Source organism: Poecilia reticulata, chromosome 9 (genome assembly GCF_904066995.2).
Source record: "Poecilia reticulata chromosome 9, P_reticulata-male-v2, whole genome shotgun sequence".
Taxonomy (NCBI): Eukaryota; Metazoa; Chordata; class Actinopteri; order Cyprinodontiformes; family Poeciliidae; genus Poecilia; species Poecilia reticulata.
Window position 1 is genome coordinate 30,431,984 of NC_088838.1, and position 13,114 is coordinate 30,445,097.

Here is a 13,114-nt window from a genome sequence, read left to right on the forward strand (position 1 = left end):
CCAATTTCGAGTAAACGGAGTCAAAGTTTGGGCAGTTGTGACTAAAAATATCAGAGGGACTTTGTCACAGATCTGAAAATATCGCAACATCCATCAGGTTTGGTTTGCAGGCCTCCCCTGCGGATGCCAGGTGACCCGTACCTGTCCAGGACGTGTTAACAGGCTGGAAGGAGGAACCGCTGACTCCGACTTTCTGTCTCATGTGTCTTAAGTAAAGCCGGGTCCCTGCTGTCAGTTTCTCACTTCCCCAACTTTCTTGTCATCCTTCAAATCGTGTCCCCAGTTCCTCCTTCATTTCACTTTATTTTTTGTATTTTTAGCCCGTCCTTCACTCCTGCGGCCTTAACATATCTGATGGTCTGGAGGGGGAAATGAAAACGGAGCAAATTACGCTTCAGAACAGAGTGATTAACTTTCTTAAAGGAACTCGACGTCGTTTAATTTGCTCTTAGATTTAGTTTTTCCTTTCTCCGGATCTCATCAAACTCCAGTGGTGAGGCGTGAGTGGAAGCAGCGGCAGTAACACGGCGCTGAGATTGTTTTCCTGATGATGACAGCAAAACTATTTTCCTGACAGATCACCTAAGAGCTCCACGCTCTCTCGGGCTCGTTATGCTTCTCTGCTGCAAAATTAAAGAGACTTTTACCTGAGCAGCGAAGCTAAATGATCCGTTGCTCGGTAAGATCCATTGTATTATTTTAGGGCTGCAACTAATGATTGTTTTAGTTATCAATTATTCTGACGATTAATCGAATAAAAAAAAAAAACGTATTTAAATAAATCTGCATAATATGCCATATTTTTATCTGATTAATTGATTAATCGGCAGATTAATTGATTATTAAAATAATCATTATTTGCAGCCCTAGATGTAACTTTATCTTGAGACCTTTTTTTAAAAAAAAATATTTTATGCAACTTGATCTTTAAATTGAAACAGCAAAGTGTGTTTCCCTGTTGTCCTGGTTCAGGTTATGAAGTTACAGAGTTCTCGCCCCTCCCCCACCTGTTTGTCTCTGACAGTGTTTTCCTCTCTGAAGTGGGAAGCTCCCATCTATGAGTTATCCTGGTGTCAGGAGAAAAGAGGATTTTCACAGGCGCCGTCATCCCGCTCACAGAAGTAGATAATTTGAGGACTTTCCATTCATGGTTTTTTTTCCTCCCACATCTGAATTATTAAGTATCTTAAGGCTGTGAAGTGCTTAAACTTGCTGCTCTTTTTCAAGATGCTTTTAAAACTAACTGTGTTTTGGTTCCTAGAGCTTTCTTAGCTTAAGCAGCAGTTTCACATTTGTTTGCTTTAACAGAGCGTCTTTGATTCGTTTAGTTATAGAATATCAAAACTCTTAATATTTTTAGATTTCTGTAAATGTTGCTCTAGGAGTAACGTCAACTTCCTCAAATACATCAGCACTACATCGCTACTCCGTCATGCCGTCTGCAGCCGTAAAAACGTTTTAGGTTAATTTAATACATTTTATTGAAAAGCAAAGACATTTCTGGGCTGCACAGTGGTGCAGTTGGTAGAGCTGTTGCCTTGCAGCAAGAAGGTTCTGGGTTCGATTCCCGGCCCCGGTGTTTCTGCATGGAGTTTGCATGTTCTCCCTGTGCATGGTGGGTTTTCTCCAGGTACTCCGGTTTCCTCCCACGGTCCAAAAACATGACTGTCAGGTTAATTGGTCTGTCTAAATTGCCCCTATGTGTGTGTGCATGGTTGTTTGTCCTGTGTGTCTGTGTTGCCCTGCGACAGACTGGCGACCTGTCCAGGGTGACCCCGCCTCTCGCCCGGACCGTTAGCTGGAGAGGCACCAGCAACCCTCCCGACCCCACCAAGGGACAAGGGTGCAAGAAAATGGATGGATGGATGGAGCAAAGACGTTTCTGAGCTCCCAAAAGTAAAAAATCTCATAATTGTTCAGATTAATTTCACACTGCAAAAACAAAATATTACCAAATATTTTTGTCTTGGTTGTATATCTTAATACACTTGAAATCAAAATTTACAAAGAACTTTTTAGCAAAAAATAGTTACAGTGGCGTATTATAGCCCATAAAAGAGTAAATTTCCAACAAAATACTCAGATATTTAGATTATTCTCAGAAACTTTCTAGAAACAAACTTGGACATATCTGAGTTTGAAAAGCTGAAATTTTGCTAAAAAAAAAAGAAAAAAGAAAAAAAAAGCAAACTAAAATTTTGAGATTAATCTAATTTTATAGAAAAACATTTGGAAATTTCAGAGGTTGAAAAACTGAAATTTTTAGATTAATCTTAAAAAAATTCTAGAAAAACACTTGGACATTTGAGTTTCAAAATTTGGGATTTCTCAATTTTTGAAAAATAATTTTTCCAAGTTTTTTTTCCTCTCAAATTCTTTTGGTAAGAAAACATCCAAAGATTTTTGGAACATTTCTGAGTTTAGAAATGTGAAAGTGTTTTACTTTTGAAACTCGGACATGTCTAATCGTTTTCTAGAAAATCTCAGATTAATTTCAAAAGCTTTTGAAATTGATTTTTTTTTGACTGACTTTTTTCCTTCCTAAAGGCCCTGATACACCATCGTACTGATTTCTTGTCTTATTTAAAGTGTACTTATGTATTTACACTACACTCTTGACAAAAAAAAACCTTGGTAAGATTTTGTGTTTTTGCAGTGTATTGGTGTGCCAGCATTGTCTGAATGAGGAGGAGGAAATGTTTTAAGTAGGACAGATTTTTTATAGATGAGCAATAACCCAGAACAGGTACAAGTAATTTAAAAGGAAATCCTTTAATAATATCTGCAGTTTTATTAGAAGCAATGAAAGTACTTCATTGAGTGTTTAAGGGCCCCTCATAAGGGCCCTTTAATGTGAGCGCCTCTCCCTGATATCATCCCACGCCTCAGCTGCTCTCTGGACTGGAACTAAGCCTCTTCTTCCTGACCCGCTCTCTGCAGAACCAGTTGAAGTACTGGGACAACCTTTGGCAAATATCCAGCTGCTCAATTAATGGGCAAACAAACAATCAAGCTGTTCCCGTTTCTCACCCTCCCCCCCCTTGTTTCTGCCCCGGCGTCACCGCTGAAGGTCAGGGAGGTCACGGCCTTTTGTCTCTCAGCTCACTCTGACTGCTTAATTCCCAGCTCAGCCATTCAGACCAGTTTGCCTCTTATCTGTAAACACCAGTTAGCTTTAGCCCTCCAGTTCCCAGTCTGTCTGTATGGAGTGTTGTTTGCGAAATTACACAGTAAAAAATTAACGGCAGTAATTTCTTTCATTTAGCCTATCTTAAAAAATGGGTGTTCATTTTTCAAAGACAGCATGTTATTCAATTAATGTCAGAGTTTCAAACTAAATACTTAATTTAGTTTGAACCCTAAATGATTAGTTAGAAAGCTAAATATCTAGTTTGCAAAATAAATATTTATCTCCCAGTTAAATATTTTATCTAAATGTTTAGCTTTTTTGCTAAATATTTAGTTTACTAAATAGCTAGTTTTAGCTATTTAGTTTGTGACTACAGACACCTTGCATGGTGGCTGCGTAAATGTCCACAAAAATGCATCTATAGAGTTATTTAGCTCGCTATAGCTAAGTACTTAGAGGTAAATATTTAGTTTGGCAAACTAAATACTAAATATTTATTAAAATATTTAATTTGGAACTAAATTTGGAGTAGAATATTGATTTTCCAAACTAGATATTTAATTCCCTTATAAATATTTAATTTGGAGCTAAATATTTAGTTGCTAAAATAACTAAATATTTAGTTAACAACCTAAATATTTAATTAGCAAACTAAGTGTTCATCTTGCTAACTAAATATTTGGTCAGAAAGCTACATTTTTAGTTTGGAAACAAAATATTCAGTATTCAGATAAATATTTAATTTGGAGGTAAATATTTTCAAACTAAACATTTAGCTCCAAATTAAATATTTATTTCAACTAAATAGTTTATCTGGCTAATCTTTTAGTTAAAAAGCTAAATATTTGGTTTGAAGACTAAATATTTAGTTTTGGACTAGATATTTAGATACAATGAATATTTAGCTTCCTAACTATTTAGTTTACAAACAAAATTTTTAGCTTCCTATCTATTTAATTTAAAAGCTAAATATTCATAGAGCTAGGAATAACATGGTGAAAATATAACTGAAATATTAACACCCACATTATTTTCTCTGACTAATGAACAGATTTATTGCCGTTAGTTTTTTACAGTGTATCGTTACAGTCAGCATCCCATTTGTCTGTGCCTGCAGGCTCTTGGAGTTACAAGTGTTTTGTTTTTTTTGACGGGGGTAAAACTGAGCTGAGCCTGGCTTTTAGTCCCCTTCGGCTCCGCCGGCCGTGTTCACACACGTCCCGCATTGCAGAACATTTAACCAGGGAGGCAATGCCTTTAACTCTCTGGGTCTCCCTCCTTTTTTTGTTTTGTTTTTTTTTCCTGTTCTGAATGAAATCCAAGGAATGAGAACATCTTCAGGGACTTCAGCTGCTGGAGAGGAATGCTTTTGTTCTCCGTAAGAAAAGGCTGAAGGAATACCGATAGAGGTGATGAATGAGAGCTCTATGCTCGGTGTTATTTTAAGTATATGTTGGTAATCTGGATTGATTTGTGCTTCAGTGTCAGCCATTTATTATAAATGCACAGCCACTCTGCAGGGCGTCTGCAGTCTCATCAGGTGTCATCTGAAGGACGTCTCCCAGAAAAAGTGGATAAAAAACAAAGTCAAAAAAACTAAAGCAGGGAGCCATTATATTAATAATAATAAAAATAATGATAAGCATTTTCTTTATTACTCTGCAAAAATAAAAGCACAAAATCATCGGCATATTGCATTTGTGACCCATACAGTAAATAAGGGATGTCCAAAATGTGGTGCTTGGGCCATTTTCAGCCCTTGGGATTATTCTGTGCAGCCCTTGCCCACGACTTCATCCTTGAACAGGTTAGGTTTATGATCTATGCAAAACATGATCATTGCATCTTTTACACAAATCATTCTGAGATTTTATTCTGCTCAGTTCTGCCTATTTTGAGTTGTTTTAGAGCCTCCTGTCACTTTAAAAACAAGTAACTTACTACTGTCCACACTCCCCAATTTAAAGTTTACACTTCCGCATAAAAATGGATGCAGACAGATGTGCAATTATCCAATCTTGCATGTTTGAAAAGCAAAAGTGGAGCCTCCTGCACAACCAACAAGAACACTGCAAGTAGTTTCTGGATGGAAAGTCAACAACAAAACACTTCTCTTTTCTAGTATACAGCGGTAAAACCAGATGACTGAATGCACTAGAGCTCAGCTCGGGTTGCTAGGTAAAGATAAATCTGGCTTAACCGTTGGGATGTTGTCGAAACACCTGATTTTCCAGACACCAAAAAACATTGATTTATTGCCAAAAATCAGTTGGAAGTAGTTTTTTTAAGCACTTTAGCTATTTTAGAAGTGATTGAGACCCAAATGGAAATACCAAAATGTATGAAATGTTAATTTTGCATAATAGTTCCTTGTTCAAGGACTTTATTTATTTCACCAGACAGTTGATGGTGATACATTTCAAACAAATGAAAGCAAAAGATTTTCACCTACCAAAAAATAAAAAAATAAAAAATGGCAACAACACAAAACAATCATCTTATACAGTATGAACCAGACTTTAAGCTTTCATTTTAATATGATGGCACCACAGAGATAAAACTTGACAGTTGTAGTGCCCGTGGGAAAAAGTTTGAAAAATATTTAAAACAGTTTTATAGGATTCATCTAAAAGTTATCATCACAATATCATTTGGTTTGTATTTATATCACAATTGTTTAGTTTTTAATATATTCCAGGTGTTATGAATTTGCATCATTCATGCTAATTTAATATTTAGACAGAGTCTCATAGTAGATAAAAATGATTTACACAATATTTAATATCACAGATGTATTGCTTTATTCCAAGATTTACCAATAATACTCTAAAATGACATTTTGTCCCCTGGATGAGGTAAAAACTTTCCTGATTGTCTCCAGTTTCATGAAAGCAGCAGTGATGGGAATCGTTTTAAGATGGGGGAAAAAAGTCACTCTCTGAAATATTTGTCTTGAATCTCCATGAGGGAGAAGGAATCATTTCACATCATGTGTCGTCTGAAGGACAAGATGCTCTAATCAGCCTCTCGGCTCCTCTGCTGCAGAAAGACGGCTGGAAGAAGAATCAGCAAAAGTCAATATAAGTTTCACTTTAATGCACAAATGGGACCTAATTAGTGCAAAACTTTGGTTTGTTGTCAAGCATGAGCCTTACAGTTGCCTGGGGTTCTGCGGCAAAATTTCAAAAGTTTTGGTTTTGACTCTGGAGTGATTCCTGTTGGAAAAGGTTTAAAGAAATTACAAATGTTCCAGTGATGCAGAGAAACAAAGACAGATTCAGCTTCTGTAAAAAAAAGCAAACAAACAAACAAACAAACAAAAAACCCTGAAGGTAAAATGTGAGTCAGTGATTTTCACTTTGACAACAACCTATAAGAAGATTGCAAACTGTTATATGACGCCATTTTGCTCTGCTGGCCCATAAGGATAGCATGAACAATGGACCAGCTGTATTTTGGTTTGAATAAATGGATTTCATGAATTCAACTCACCGACTCTTCAGCCTCAAACATCAAGAACCTAACGGAGAATGGATAATTCTCTAAACATACATTTCATGAAGAAGGAAGTTAAACAGTGCATTCTTTGTTAGCAAACTAAGTGTTCATCTTGCTAACTAAATATTTAGTCAGAAAGCTAAATTCTTAGTTTGGAAACTAAATATTTAGTATTCAGATAAGTATTTAATTTGGAGGTAAATATTTTCAAACTAAACATTTAGCTCCAAATTAAATATTTATTTCAACTAAATAGTTTACTTGGCTAATCTTTTAGTTAAAAAGCTAAATATTTGGTTTGAAGACAAAATATTTTGTTCTCAAGTAAATATTTAGTTTTGGACTAAATATTTAGATACATGAATATTTAGCTTCCTAACTATTTAATTTAAAAGCTAAATATTCATAGAGCTAGGAATAACATGGTGAAAATATAACTGAAATATTAACATCCACATTATTTTCTCTGACTAATGAACAAATTTATTGCCGTTAGTTTTTTTACAGTGTATCATTGTTTCCTTTACTGGTTCTTGCTGCAGCGCCCCCGCAGTCGAGGAGGGGAACATGTTGACTTTTGTTGCCACGATTCACTCAGATTGTAATAAATTATATCAGATAATTTAAAAAATGACTTAAAAAAAACAGTTTCCTTGGCTTCAAAACAGCTTTGGCAGAGTTGGGTAGTAACAGGACACACGTACTCAATTAGATTTCCATCACCATCTTTTTGAACAAATTTACTTTTGAGAGTATTTTTCTGCACTGTACTTTTTTTTTTTTTTTACTTACGTAATGTTATTACAAATTATTTCGACTCTTGAGTAAAATTTGTGGATTTTCTGGCCACTAAATGAAAAACAAACATATTTTAACCAAAAAATCACCAGACATGGACACACACCTTTTTCTTAAGGTTTTTTTTATTGAAAGAAACTGTTTTGGAAAAAAATAATTTTTGCCTGATTTTGTTAATTTTTGTTACTTATTTAAATCATTATTTTTTTTTGTCCTTAAAATACCAACATTTCCACTCAACTTTACATTTTGGTTCATCGGATGATGTAATTTTTAAATATTAAATGACTGATAATTTGATCGGTTAGTACTTGAGTCGACTTTTTACCAATTTCTTGGATGGCTACTTTTTACTTTTACTTGAGTGAAAATATACTGCAGTAGTTGTACTTTTATTTGAGTACAGTTTTTGTCTCCTCTGCCCACCTCTGACTACAGAGATAATTGCTGGTTGATGCAGACTTAGTGGAACAATCCTTAGATTCCAGGACCGATGGAGTATCTGGAAAAAATTCCCTGGGATTAGAAGCTAAGTGCTATAATTATCCCTCGGTCTGTCGAGGAGAACTTCATGAATACAGTATGATTACCTGTTGAGTCTCAGCCTATTACCCTGCACTATTAACCTCTTTCTAAAAGGAGCCCTGTGGGATTGTGGGCTCTAAGAAAAAACCAGTGATGACAGGCAGAGATGGATGTTTGCTTGGGGGGAGAAAACTGGAGACGAGCGGAGGGCCGGGCTTCAGGAGTGACTTCATTTCCCCTTCCTGACGCTGCTCACCTCAGCAGAAAACAAAAGCTGTTCCCAAACCGGTCGACCACACAGGTAGTTTCTACTTTTTTTTTTTTTTTTATAAATCCCTCCAACACTGTGCAAACCTTGGCGCCCTGCCTGACCTGTAGAGGCAGAAAAACATCCAAAGATTGCAGTTGGTGAGGAATCCTGCATGGTTTAGTGTTTCTTTTTGTCGTTTTGCTGATTCTTTGTGACCTTGTGGTGAATAAGACTTTCTACTGATATTGTGCTAAATCTGTCACTAAATTCTCATGCGGTTGAAAAAAATACTGAGTGCAGAAGGTCATAGTAGACAAGATTTCATTTCCAACCAGTGCTTTATTTTTGCTGTGCAGGAATCTTTGCCCGTTAGTTTAACCATTAACAGGAGATTTTAGTTACTTATACGCAACCAAAGTGAAACATTTTACATTTCTTGTAATTATTAATTGACATAATGTGAAGGATTTCCCTCACTTTGTTTACATATTAAACCATTCTGAAAGTTTTCAGCCTTTCAAACGGGTTTTGATTGATTATGTATTAAGTGAAATCCATTTTTTGAGCTTTTATATCATGTTGTAGTTTTATTCTCATTAAAAACACACCTGGTGGAACCGTGAGTCGATCCCCTGACGATTTTGAGGTGAAAGTTCACGCAGTGTGTCCCCATTTGGAGAAATAAATATTTGAAAATGAGGACATATCTTCATATCGGCCTTTTTAAGCATTCAGCATGCTGATGTGAGTGAATCTTCATCAGTGTAGATAAAGCGACTGCAAAGCTGCACTTCGCCTTCGTAAACCTGTTGCAATAATCAATTAATCACATGATAAATTTAAAAATGAGCCTGATGATTTCCATTCTGATTATTATGTTGTTTACAGGGACTTAAGAATCTATTTTATTCATAGTTTCGGTTGTGTAGGTTTTTTTAAATTTCCGTTTTGTTGATTTTTTTATGGATATTTTATAATATATTCCAGTTTTATCAATAATTTTTTAAGAAAATTTAAGTTTATTGGTCTTTGAGAGGTGGAAAATGCATTATTATGCCGTTATCAATATCACTTGAAAATGATCTTAAAATAACAATATTATCGTTTATCGCAATAATTTCTGCGTTAATTTTATGACTTTTACGTCTACAGCTTCATCTCTTTACGCACAGTTTGCACATAAACATGTTCTTAATTCATATTTTCTGTGGAATCATACCTAACCTTTAATTCGCTGTCTGTAAATTTAACTCTGGGATTTTCTACTCGCCTTATTTTGCTCTGCTGCTGTAAATTTGGAGCAGAAATGAGCTACCAGTGAGGGAAAACCTTTCATTTTAATTTCCCAGGTGTGCTTTAGCCTCCCAGTACCACACAAAGGTCACTTTAATGCCACAAAAACCCTTGTCAGGACACCTTTTTCTTGAGTTTGTGTTTTTAAGCGTGTTATTTTGAAGCCAGTGGCCTGTAATATTCAGACAGCTTGGAGCCTGTAATCCTCTGACCTTCAGTTCTATTCATGAAACTCGTCCAGCTGAGTCTGATTGTTTCTTTTCTGGCTGATTTGAACGACTTCTGGTGACAAAAGCAGCACAAATAAACTTGTTTTATTGCAAACCATTTACAATATGTAAACGTAATAATGGAAATATCAACATTGTGGGAGAATTTGAAACAAAACAACATGTGATTTTAATATGTTGACAATATGAAACTGATTAATGTTGGAGGAATTTAGGCAAAATGAACATTTAATTTAATAAATATACCGCAAAGAGATTCAGAAAGTAAAATGTTCCAATTTTAATAAGGTTTTTACAAAACAAAGTTAACAAAATATGATAATTGATATTACATGTATAAAATAAAATACATATTTTGAGACACTCCATACCAGTAGGTGGCAGTAATGCATACCAAACACTGTCAATTAAAATCTACAAGAAGCAGAAGAAGAAGCTTCTCTTTACTTGCACATAATTTGCAGTTAAGTAAAAATATTGACAGCAACATTTTGCATATTTAGCATGTTAATGAGAAAAATACAGGTGTTTATTTTTTAAAGCCATATTTTCAACAAGTTATTCATTCATTTATAATTCCAAACTATTTAAATATTTAATTCACAACCTAAATATTTAGTTTACAGGCAATATATTTGGCTTTCAAATAGGAAGGAAGCTAAAATCATTAGGAAACTAAATAGTGAGTTTGTAGTCTGTTACTAACTAAATGTTTGGTTCCAAACTAAACATTTATTTTCCAGCTGAAAGTTTAGTTTGGAAATTAAATATTTAATTTTGAGCAAAATATTTAATTTGTAAACTAAATATTTAGTTTGAAAGCTAAATATTTAGCTCAGACTTAAGCATCAAGTTTGGAGCCAAATGTTTAGTTTGCATATTAATTATTTTGTTACAAACTAAATGTTTAAGTCTCAGCTAAAATATTTTGAAAGCTAAATATTTATTTTTTTAACCAAATATGTAGCTTCAGACGCTGACATTTATAAATGTATGAATAATGTGTTGAAAATATGACTTTACAAATTAATTCCCACATTTTTTTCCTCTATCAGGTGTTAAGGAAGAATTATTTGTGTGATTAAATTTAGAAAAGAATCTGGCTCTCCTTCTTCCTGTTTGGATCCCGGGTTCTCTTGACGGTGGCGCGTTTGGGACAAAACACGACAATGCGTGATGACGTCACAGAATTTCAGAATTTAATCCAAATCGGAATAAAGTGAGAAGATACAACAGAAAACTACAAAATAATAGAGACACACATTCATTCCCTGAGACAAGAGATGGGGACAGCAAAGATATCTTTGGAGAAATTGCAAGGGCAAGATCTGATCTGTTACTCTGTGTGGAAAGTTTTATCTTCTTGTATTTAATTTATTCAAATAAGGCGTATCTTTTCTCATCCAACCAGGACCTGTCTCTGACCCTTTTTAAAGTTAGAAACTCCCTGAAATTTGTTCACAAGATCAAACACCAGTTGTCTAAATAACAGGGACTCCAGAAGTCCTGCTGCTTCATGGCTTTCACAGATCAGTGTGAAAAGCTGGAGCTTCCTACTGATTGCTACTGAGGGCAGATCAAAGATCTTGGCAAACAATCTGCCTTAACTACAGGTAAAATAAAGGTCAATAGGCCAGAATAAGTTATAAATTTTAAAACTATAATTAGGCTATTTCAATCAAGTCATGTCAAATTTTAAAACTAGCTTATTTTAAATTAATTTTCTTAACACAGGTTAAATAAACCCAAAATATTGCTGTTAATTTTTTAGTGTAACTTTACAAGCAACACTCCACACTTAGCAGCTTTGCTAATGCAGCTTTATTTTTAACCAAAAATGTGTGTTTGAGTCCCCAGCTAATCCTTTCGGGCCCTCAGCGTTGGGGCCTGGTTTATTGTTTTAGGGCCGCTGATGAGCGGCTGAATGAGGGCATTCAGCGCTCGTTTAACGGTCGACTCTTTTGTCCCGTTCATTGTTTCCCGACCGCTAAGGGACGAAGATTTGTGTCTGTGACACAGAAGGACATTTTCTGAATTCCTGCCTCTGTGGAGGAACCCGGAAGCAAATTTACAAGTTTGAGGAGGCGGCTGTGTAAACACGAGCTTGTTAAAGTGCTTCATTTGAACGCAGCGTGTTTAACGACAGCAGCGTCTCCGTCTTAAGTGACGTAAATAGCTTCCAGGTAATCTGTCTGCAGCTCTGATGGTTGAATTAATTCATTCCTGGAGGCAGAATAATTTAAGCTCCGCTCTTCCGGCGTCATTTCTGTAAGGAGGGCATAAAAATCACATTTACACGGTCCACCTCTGGACCTTGGTGGCATCGCTGACGCCGTCGGCTGAGTCAACAGTTTGGCGTTTGACAGCTCTGTCTCCAGTGGGCTGCTGCAGATTTATTGAGGTTTTTCCCCCCCGGACGGCTCCACCCAGTGGGGCGTCCATCTTCTGGTGGCACGGCAACAAAGTCCAGGCTGGACAGCCTGAGGGGGAAAAACGCAGGACTTTGCGGCAAAGTGCATGGAGGCCTTTAACTCTGCAATGCCGCTGGGTGAACTCAGCAGCTTGTTTAATATCCAGAGAAGCCAAAAATGATACCCAAGTAAAAATAGCACTACGTCAACATAACTTTACTGAAGTAAAAGTAAAAAGTAGCCGTCCAAGAAATGATTCAAGGAAGAGTGAAAAGTATTTGGTAAAAACTCAAGTACTGAAACTGAATTATTAAGAATTTAATATTTAAAACTTACATAATCGGATGGAACAAAAATAAAGTTAAGTGGAAATTTTGGTATTTTAAGGGCCAAAATGACAATAATTCACATAACAAGAAAAACAAAATCAGGCAAAAGAAATTTTTCACAAATCCATTTCTTTCAATAAAAGTTTTTTTAGAAACTTTAACAAAAACTGCAGGTGTGTCGAAAAAAACATATTGTTATTGTCTTTAACGCTTTCTCTTGTGACCGACATGGACTTTGAATTTTATTACGCTATTTTGTGGTATTATTGTAATAATGATCATAAACGTCTTCGCTTAGGGAAGTGAGATTTATCGGTTAATTACATTTTATTTGTTAAGCACCTTTCAGCAACGAGCAATTATATCACGAAGCTAAATGCATTTAAAGACATTTTGAATTTACTGAAATGCATTTATGCTCTCGTGGAACAAATAGTGAAGAAAATAATATTTCCAGTACTGTTTTTTTTTTAATCTAACATAAAGTTTAATGTGATAATCGACCCTGATCCCATGAAGCTGGATGCTGAGCTGGATATTCAGCCTTTTGCTGCTCGTTCCTCACCTCAAGTGTTGGAAATGACAGGAAGGTGGAGAGGTGGGCGAAGGCTCAGAGGTGAGAACTTCAGGGAAGGAAAGCAATGTGGTGA

General features: G+C 35.7%; 1 protein-coding gene across 3 annotated transcripts in view; it reads left to right on the forward strand.

The window, feature by feature from the left end:
• Window positions 1-13,114, forward strand: part of fras1 (Fraser extracellular matrix complex subunit 1) — a 270,024-nt gene that overhangs the window by 15,792 nt on the left and 241,118 nt on the right. For 2 of the 3 annotated variants that reach the window (XM_008417773.3, XM_081610905.1), the window contains exon 1: window positions 7,720-8,252. The exons of the other annotated variant lie outside the window; for it this stretch is intronic. In XM_008417773.3, the coding sequence (XP_008415995.2) occupies window positions 8,118-8,252 (135 nt within the window). In that variant the 5' untranslated portion in view covers window positions 7,720-8,117. Of the gene's footprint in view, window positions 1-7,719; window positions 8,253-13,114 lie in introns of those variants that run through there. 3 annotated transcript variants of the gene reach the window in all.